Source organism: Vigna angularis, chromosome 8 (genome assembly GCF_016808095.1).
Source record: "Vigna angularis cultivar LongXiaoDou No.4 chromosome 8, ASM1680809v1, whole genome shotgun sequence".
Classification (NCBI taxonomy): Eukaryota; Viridiplantae; Streptophyta; class Magnoliopsida; order Fabales; family Fabaceae; genus Vigna; species Vigna angularis.
This window is the reverse complement of record NC_068977.1, coordinates 9,336,976-9,347,241: the sequence shown is the minus strand read 5'-3', so window position 1 is coordinate 9,347,241 and position 10,266 is coordinate 9,336,976. Positions and strand designations below refer to the sequence as shown.

The 10,266-nt window shown below is 36.5% G+C and overlaps 1 protein-coding gene across 1 annotated transcript; it reads right to left on the bottom strand.

Annotated features, from left to right (window-relative positions):
* Positions 1-590: 590 nt before the first annotated feature.
* On the bottom strand, positions 591-1,955 carry LOC108344463 (protein FAR-RED IMPAIRED RESPONSE 1-like). Its single transcript, XM_017582905.1, has one exon. The coding sequence runs from the start codon at positions 1,953-1,955 to the stop codon at positions 591-593; it is 1,365 nt and encodes a 454-aa protein (XP_017438394.1).
* Between the last annotated feature and the right edge of the window lie 8,311 nt (positions 1,956-10,266).

The following is a 10,266-nucleotide window of genomic DNA, read 5'->3' as shown; positions in this document are numbered from 1 at the left end:
ATGGATGAACTGAACCCAAATTTTTTACCAAGACAATTAATTTCTTTTTTCAATTCAGTACTAGAAACCTAAGACTCACAAGCAACTTCAACAATTTCATAAAAACGTTTGCACAACATTTTGTATCTTTCCATGCGTGGTTCATTAGTCGAATTACTATACGATGTTGTTATTAGTGTGTGCCTTCTTAGGATATTTTTGGTCCAACGCCGGAAAATGTATTGTGAGGGAACATTGTATACATCTTCTTGACCAAATACCAATAGGGAATGCCGACATATAATGCCTCTAAACTGAAATAGTTGGCAAGAGCAAGTGGTTTTCTGTGTCAGGGGATCAAATTGAACTTTGTAAAATTTATCTGGTAAACGATTACCCTCCCACATTCGTTCCTCTTTTATAGTGTAAGTGTTCCATAAGTCGTCCTTTAAGGTGTCTTTGATGAAACAATTCATCCTTGAATGGAACTTTGTTTGGACCTCCTCAAACTTTGCATGTGTGTATTCCACTTGAAATTGTCTCTCAATCGGTGACTGAGAGCCACATGCAACAGTGGTGTTCATGGAGGAGAAGTCCGCTTGTATTTCCTTCTAGGCCTTTACCCTAACGGCATTGTCGTATTGAACCACAAATTGTTGAAGTATGGTTGTGGAATTAATAAATCCATCAAAAAAAGCATTCATTCCCTCACTTCTCTGAGTGGTAGACATGCCAGCCCAAAAATCATTTTTCAAGTAACAGGGAACCCATTTATGTCTCTCTTCATACAAATTACATAGCCATTCATTTTGCTCCAATCCATGTTTGGTAAGTAGTTCCTCCCAACCATTTTCAAATTCTGTTGGACAACCACAATCATATATAAGCGCATGTAGTTCGCTTTTGATAGCGGCATTATTTCTATAGCCATGGAATTTTTCAGGCAACTTCTTCAGGATGTGCCATAAACACCACCTGTGCCTCGTATTAGGAAACACTTGTTCAATAGCGTTGGCCATTGCCCTGCATTGGTCAGTAATAATACCTTCTGGACTCTTATTCCGCATGCATCTAAGCCAACATTTGAACAACCATACAAATGAGACAGTGTCTTCCGAAGACAACAATCCACAACCAAGTAAAATGGAGTGTCCATGATGGTTAACTCCCACAAAAGGCGCAAATGGCATGTCATACTTATTTGTTAAGTTAGTCGTGTCAAACGAAATAACATCACCAAATTCTTCACATGTAGCATGACTTCTTGCATCAGCCCAAAACACACTACAGATTTTATTCCCTTCATCCAGTGCAATGTCATAGAAGAACTCGTTATTTCTATCTTTCATTAAAGAAAAGTGTCTTAGGAGTGTCTGACCATCACCATCCTTACATAAAGATCTTCTGTGTTGGCCAATGTAGTTTTTTGCGTCCCGCTCGACTAAGTCCATGTTTTCATAGCCCCCGGCATCGTTAACAATGCTAAGGAAACTTTTATTTAACCTAACTCCAGCATCATGGTTTACCTCCAAGGTGTGTTTTGCTTGCATGCTTAACTTTCTATTCGCTGCAAATGGGTTGGAGTTATTAGGGTAAAGATCATGGTTGTGGTCCAAAACAACGGTTCTTATAAACCACTTGTCGTCCTTCTTTGCAATGGTTATCCCAGCAGGACATTGGTTAGTTTGACTTGGAAGTGTTTTGACCACTGGTTTGACGGAAGACACATATTTGCCTTCCCTTGAACAAACCATTCTCAAGTAGTACACGTTGTTGTCTTTATCTTTTTTAGAAGTTCTAGTCCGCACGACAAACCCACATCTAATGGCATAGTTTGTGTAAAATTTTCTAGCTTCAATCATTGATTCAAAACACATATGCACTGTTGGGTCCATTTCCAATAAACTTTCATTACGGTCATCAACATTGTCATTATACTCATTCACTTCATCCACATCAATTGTGTGCGTCGACATTAGACCCAGCTTTAAAGATAAACCAAATCATATTCACTCATCAGACTTACGACAATAACCACTGTCAACTGTAAAAAAATATGTAAATAAACCCATTTCGAAAAAGTGAAGTAATACGTACCGTGGTGGATTGGTGGTGCCCTTTAATGAAGGTCAAATGGTCCTAACCAACCTTGTCTTCAACATTTACTTCCACCATAAATGAACCTTATGTGGTTGTGACCAAACTTTCGAAGATGGTTGTACCCTTTGTCTTTAATGAAGACCAAAGTAAGTTTTCTGAAAGTGGTTGCTTAATGGAGCAAAATGTTTACGTTGGACGTTGATGTTGGTGTTTCGTACCGCCAAAGCTCTTATGTTTGCCTTCTGAAGCACTAATTTCCTTAGGTTGACAAACCATGCATTTAATGTTGTTAGCATAAAGTTTCTCTCTCTCATAACCCACAATCAATGGTTTTCACTTTTTAAGATTTCCTATCAAATTAGAGATATCCCCACAATTAATGCAACTTCATTTTAACAAGTTAACAGATTATTTTTTAATTTTTTGTTCAAATAAAGTTTCAGCCACGTCCATCAACCAACATCTCGTCATTCATAATGGAAATAGTTATAAAATAAATATTTCTTTTGATTATAAAATATTGATTTCATGTAATGTGTTTGTCCATGTAGTTCTCTTTAAATATCGGGGACAAACTCATTGTCTACACTTGAATCATGTGACTATATTTCTAACCCATTTACCATTCTTTGAATTGTTAGTTACTTATGTAATGATCTCATTCATCTTGCCTCGTTAACGTGGGTTTTTTGAATTTTGACACAAAATTTCAGCATAATCATGGATGCATGGCAAGACCTTGTTTATGATGATGATGTCCTTGAATCGTTCTTGAAAAAATGCGATGCGTCGTCATCGCTTATACCTGGTCCTGCAGGTAACATCGAAGCAGCTTTCTTGAATAGAACGGGAACAGAAGAACCCAAATCAACACAAGAATTTGCTCGTGATGTTGCTCAAGCAACTTATGAATGAGATTTCAACTCCAATGCTTGGAAATGGGCACAAATGTTTATTGAAAACCACGGTACACTCAATATCATACAACTTGCAAAAACCCTTATTACGTTCACGAGTTCTAATCTCTTTTCATATATTTTTTGTCATTGGAAGTCTCGTAACGGATGGAAAATTTGAAAACGTCAACTCCCTCCAAGAGGCAAAATCAGCAGAGGTCCTTCCATTTGTTGCTTGCATATTGAAAGAGTGCAAGCCAAATGGGTTGGGAGATATGCAGTTGACTGTTAAGGTATTATTTCCTTGATTCAACAACAGTACATGTTATGGTACATTAATAACTTATTATATGTCTGAAGGACCCAACTGCCACGATGAAGGCTTCGTTGCACAAGAAAGTTCTTCAAGATCCTCAAATTGCAGACAATATCGGAGTTGGTTCCGTTATGCTACTCAATCTTGTAACCCATCCATTTTGTACTTAACTAACATAATTTTTTTCGTGGTCTTTGAATGTTCTTCTTCTAACTAATTTGGTTTGTACATTTAGGTCCAGCCCTTCACTACATTTCGGCAAAACTACTACCTCAATATTACTCATCGCTCTATAGTCATGGTTTTTCCAGCTGATGTTTGTCATCCAACAATTGACCTCGTTAAGGAGACCCCAAAACCTATCATTCGACTCCCTATGTGGACAGAGAAGAAACTCAATGTGGATGACATCCTCCGCAAATTTGTACCTCCATCTGACCAACTGATAACGGTAATTTTTACCATTATCTTTGAACCAATTCTTATACAAAATCTACCCTTTTTAAGCTTGAAACATGTTTAATCCTCCCTTTTTATCTAAGTTTGTAAATAAGTCTAGCTTAAGCTTTATATTTAAGTTTTCGTCATTAATTCCTCAAATTCGTAGGTGATTTGCAAGTTATTGGAGAAGTATTGTATTTACCAAGAACGGGAGCAAGGAAAAGATACAAAAGCAGGATCTGATGGAGCAGGGAAGGAAGTTCACACCTAAGCGCCTAAGAAGAAGGAGGCAAAATGCCATTTTCTGCGCAAGCCTCGCGCCCGGGCGCGACCATCTGCGAGAGCTCCACGCCCGGGCGCGAGAAAGAGGGCGCCCGGGCGCGGCCTTCTGCGAGAGCTCCGCGCCTGGGCGCGAGAAAGAGGGCGCTCGGGCGCGACCTTCTGCGAAAGCTTCGCGCTTGGGCGCGACTGAGGAGGGCGCCCGGGCGCGACCTCTGCTGACCTGGAACCCTAGATCTATTTAAAGCATTCTGTAACTGAGGGTGGCACCTTCTTGGCGGCTGAAGCTTGGAACACTATTTTCGGACCTAAGGGAGCTGGTTTTGGGCAGTGGAAACTCTCCATCCTTCCTCCTTGGATTCCCATTCTTCCATTTTTCTCCATTGTAAGCTCAAGTTCTCCATGACTATGGAGAACTAATTTCATTTTGTTGGGGAATGATGTAGTTACGAAACTTTCATGTAAATGCACTTGAGTTTAATGAATTTAAGCTTCTTTCATTTGATTGTGAGTGTTTAATTTCCTTCTCTTAAAGCTTGTTGTGACTTGATCAACCATAGCATGATTCTAAGATTTGCTAGATATTGGAAAGTATTGTGTGGATCTTGAACTGGAATTAACACCTAAGGGAGATTGTATCTAGGAATGGAGCTTGATGCTTTAGTTGTCTTAAACCTCTAATCGTAATGCGGATGAACTTTCTAGGTTACCAAGGAATTGGGACTGAAAAAGTGAGTCTAGGCTTTTTCTACCAAGGAATTGGGTCTAAGTATAATAGAAAGGTTGACAAACGCAATTAATTGATGAAGTAGTGATGTGCATTTGCATGATAGCGTAGTAATTACAATCATTCTCCAACATATCTTCCATATTGTTTCATTATCCATCAACCACTTTCAATCTTTAAGCCTCTAAGACGTTCATTTTATCGTATATACATGAATTGGAACTTTATTACACTTGAATCATATTAAAGATGTCATTCTTAGTCTAAGTTAGTTAACTTATTATACAGTTTTAAAGTGTTACACGAGTCTCTTGGGAAACGATATCCGGTCTTACCGGTTTTATTACTTAGAACGATTTGGTACACTTGCCAGAAAGTTAACACCAACCATCAACGTCCAAAATACCAGACAACTAGTAGTGGGTTTTGGATAACTGTAATATTATATTAAGACGATTATAAGTATGTAATGGATAACTGTAATATTTCAAACCTACACTTGATTGTTGTTGTGTATGGTGTGTAGCTTAATTTCTATTAATGTTGTCTTGTGATGAATTTGATTGTGTTATAGAAATGTTTTGAAGTTAATTGTTGGCATGCTTCGTTATCAATTCCCACCCTCTACCACAACTATAATACCAACATGAACTCCATAGCACTGAATCTGTGGCTAAAATTAATTTTTTTTGTCCATACGTGACCTACCAATATATGACTGACTAGTTCAATTGAAGTTTGTGTACAAAACGTTAAATTCTCTCGTGTAATCGTTTACCATGACTGTGTAAACGATTACAATAGGGTTTTTTTAGCAGTCTGAGTCAGCCCTTCCACAACTTGGTCACCCACTGAAAATGGGTCATTCCCCAGTCGTTAGGGTCAAATCACATCACCAAGCACCATCTACCAACAGTCAAAGACTAACATCTTCCAAAAAGAAGTGCAAATCTGACTCAAACATACTGAATTTGCCAATGGTCACTCATGTTACCCTTACTGACTACTTCAGTTGGAGTTTGTGTACAAAATGTGGAATTCTCTCATGTAATCGTTTACCAAGACTATGTAAACGATTAAAACAGGGTTTTTTCAGCAGACTAAGTCATCCCTTCGACAACTTGGTCCCCCTCTCTCCAAATGGGTCATTCCCCACTCCTTGGGGTCACATCACATCACCAACCATCATCTACAAACATTCAGAGTCTAACATCTTCCAAACACAAGTGCAAATTTGAGTAAAACATACTGGTTTTGACAATGGTCACCCATGTTACTCTGACTGACTACTTCAGTTCAAGTTTCTATACAAAATTTGGATTTCTATCGCGTAATCGTTTACGAAGACATTGTAAACGATTACGACAAGGTTTTTTGAGCAGACTCAGTCACCCCTTCCATCAACTTGGTCCCCCCACTCCAAATGGGTCATTCCCCACTCGTTGGGGTCACATCACATCACCAACCACCATCTACAAACATTCAGAGTCTAACATCTTCCAAACACAAGTGCAAATTTGAGTTAAATATGTTAGCAAAATGATGAAGATGAAGTTTTGATGATGTCCAAATCAAGTCAAGAACAATCAAGACTCATGAAGAATGATCTTTGTAGACTTGAAATATTTTGTAATAATTGTATGAACATAGGAAAATTAGTAGTTTCATGTATGTATTCAAAAGTGATGTAAAAATAAATCATAAGCAAAATTATGTGTAGTGTTAATCGATTAACAGAGGGTGTTAATCGATTAACGTTAATCGATTAACAGAGGGTGTTAATCGATTGTTCCAGTGCGCCATGAAGAAGCCCAGCAGTGCAGTGCTAATCGATTAACAGAGGGTGTTAATCGATTAGCGTTAATCGATTAACAAGGGCTGTTAATCGATTAACAAGGTGAACGTTTGAAAAACTAGCCGTTTTTAAGAGCCGTTGAAGTATCCGTTGGGATGTTAATCGATTAACCACTGTGGCTAATCGATTAACACTGTCAGAAAGGCTGAAAACGAAAAATGGAAGAGTCTTTTGATGAGTCTATAAATAGACTCTCATTTTCTCTCAACAACAACTCTTCCCTTGTGCAAAACATCTCTGAACTCTTTGAGAATTGTGTGCTCTTGCTCAGCTAAGGAAACTCTGTCTGTAGAGTTGGTGAAATACTGCTACGGTGATAGAGGAATAGCTGGTTCATCCTTGGTGCATCTAAGGAAGTGTTTGGAAGAGGAATTCATCCTTCGTGAAGTATTCGGAGGAAGTGTTTCATCCTTTGTGAAGATTCAAAGGAGGTGTTGTTTCATCTCTTGTGGCTTCAAGAGAGGTGTTTTCTAAACTTTTACAAATTGTATCTGTGTGATTTTAGTTTGTAATAGTTTTGTGATTAGTGAAGTGTTTATCTTGTTTTTGAGATAAGCGACTGGACGTAGGATTGGTAAGATCCGAACCAGGATAAAATCAACTGTGCAAATTTCTCTCAACCTTACTTTATTTTATTGTCTTTATTATTTGCTAAGTAAGTTTAATTGAGTAGAAATTTTTAAGGCACACGATTTTAGTAAGAACAAATTCACCCCCCCTCTTGGTTTGTTATCCCACGCTAACCATTCCGCTGCAGCCACTCTGACAATTGGTATCAGAGCTTGCTTTGATAGTCATTCAAATGGCGGGATCACATCAAACCTTTGCAGAGGGTGCTTCTATCAATAGACCACCACTATTCACAGGTGAAAATTACGCATTCTGGAAGGTAAGAATGCAAATTTTTATGGAATCTATTGATATAGATATTTGGGATGCCGTTGCATCTGGTCCTTTTGTTCCAACTAATAATATGCAGGAACCAAAGCCCCGTGACCAATGGACTGCTGAAGAAAAGAGAAAATTTGGTAATGATGTAAAAGCTCGTAATATTATTTCATCTGCTTTAACTGTTGACGAGTTTTACAGGATTTCTATTTGTAAAACTGCACAAGAAATGTGGGAAGTACTTAGAGTAACCCATGAAGGTACAGATGATGTAAAGAGAGCTAGAAAGAATACCTTAATCCAGGAATACGAGATGTTCAGAATGAAGCAAGGGGAAACAATAGTTGATGTTCAAAAACGCTTCACCAACATTGTTAATCATCTCATTGGACTGGGTAAGTCATTTGATACTGATGAACTTAACATTAAAATCTTGAAATCTTTAGACAGGTCTTGGCAACCAAAAGTGACTGCAATTTCTGAGTCACAAAATCTCAACACAATGACCATGGCTGCATTATTTGGAAAGTTGAGGGAACATGAACTTGATCTTGGAAGACTTGATGAAGAAGAAGCAAAAGCCAAAAACAACAAGAAAAGTTTGGCATTAAAGTCGGAGATTGAAAGAAGCAAATGTAAATCAGAAGATGAAGACTCAGACGAAGAAGAAAATTTAAGTCTTATGATCAAAAGGTTAAACAGGTTCATGAAGTCTAAAGGTAAAGGAAGATTTAGATACGAAAAGAAAGATAATCAAGCATCTTCCTCAAATTACCGATGTTATGGCTGTGGAGAAAAGGGGCATTTAAAAGCAGACTGCCCAAATCAAAAGAAGGGTGAAGACAAGAAGGAGAAAAGATTCTTCAAGAAAAAGAAGGCCTACATTGCCTGGGAAGACGACAATGAGACCATTTCAGATTCAAGCGACTCAGATGAAGAAGCAAACATCTGTTTAATGGCAGATGATGATAACGTCAGCCAAGTAAGTAGTTCACACTATTCTGATAATGATAGTCATATGGATGAAGATGAACTGCATGATACTTATGCTGCTTTATTAGTAGAATCTGAAAAATTAGATATAGCTCATAAGAAATTGAAAAAGGACTTCAAAAAGTTAAAATTGAATTTTGAAAATATTCTTGAAGAAAATGAAAATTTGAAATCTACTTCTGAAAATTTCTCTAAGATAAATGATAATTTGAAAACTGAATTTACAAATTTGTCTGAAGAAAATAGAAGTTTGAAAAATAAATTTTTATTTCAAGCAGAAGAAATTAGAAATTTAAAAAGTAAAGTTTTATATTATGAAAAAGAAAAATATATTGCTAATAATGAATGTGAATCTTGCATAAAATTCAAATATTTTTCTGAAAATACAACCACTGGAGAATGTAGTAAAAATAATGAAAATAAGGTTGTTAAAAATAAGTATGTTCCTAAAAATAAACATAATCATAGAACCCGTCGAACTTGGGTAGAAAAAGGAACAACTTATAAGAACACAAATGTTGCATCATGCTTTTATTGTATGAAAAAGGGTCATACATCAAACAAATGTAAAATTAAGCATTATGGTGTTCCAAGTGGTAGATATGTTTGGGTTGTAAAATGATTTTAATCTTTTAAATCTAACCCAAAGGACCCATACAAAGTAGTTGGGTACCTAAATAGCTTGTTCTTTTTATGTTGTAGGAATTATCAAAACCAAGGAAGTATATGTGGTGTCTTGACAGTGGATGCTCAAAACACATGACCGGAGATAAAAAGAAATTTACAAGCTTCCGGAAAAAGGAACGAGGCTTTGTCACCTATGGTGATAACAACAAAGGAAAAATCCTTGGAATTGGAGATATTGGAAGTGAAGATACCTTGATGATCAAAGACGTGCTATATGTGGAAGGATTAAAGCATAACTTAATTAGCATTAGTCAATTATGCGATAAAGGATTCAAGGTAACCTTCGAACAAAATTCTTGCACTATTTATAAAAATGATTCTTCTGAAATTGCTTTGAAAGGAATTAGGCATAACAATATTTATTTGATTGATTTAGAAAATGCATCAAATAGGAATATTTCATGTTTAGTAGTAAAAGAAGAAAATCCATGGTTATGGCATAAAAGAGCTGCACATATTCATATGCAACAATTGAATAAACTCATTTCTAAAGACTTAGTAATTGGTTTACCAAAACTAAAATATGTGAAAAATAAATTGTGTGATGCATGTCAAAAGGGAAAACAAGTGAAATCATCTTTCCATTCGAAAAATGTTGTTTCTAGTTTAAAACCCTTAGAACTTTTGCACATGGATTTATTTGGTCCCTCTAGGATAAAAAGTTTTGGAGGAAATTATTATGCTTTAGTTATTGTGGATGATTATTCAAGATATACTTGGACTTTCTTTCTTACTCTTAAAAGTGAAGCTTTCAAAGAATTTAAAAAGTTTGCAAATTTAGTTCAAAATGAAAAGGACTTGAAAATAAAGGCTATTAGAAGTGACCATGGAGGTGAATTTCAAAATGAATCTTTTGAAACTTTTTGTGAAGAATATGGCATTTCTCATAATTTTTCTGCACCTAGAACTCCTCAACAAAATGGAGTTGTAGAAAGAAAGAATAGATCCTTAGAGGAACTTGCTAGAACTATGTTAAATGAATATAGTGTTCCTAAACAATTTTGGGCTGATGCTGTGAGTACTGCATGTTATGTATTGAATAGAATGCTTATTAGGCCTATTTTGAAATGTACTCCTTATGAACTTTTTAAAGGTAGAAAACCAA

What these genes read in the sequence shown, in the direction of transcription:
- LOC108344463 (XM_017582905.1), bottom strand. Translation starts at nt 1,955, where the DNA reads ATGTCGACGCACACAATTGATGTGGATGAAGTGAATGAGTATAATGAC.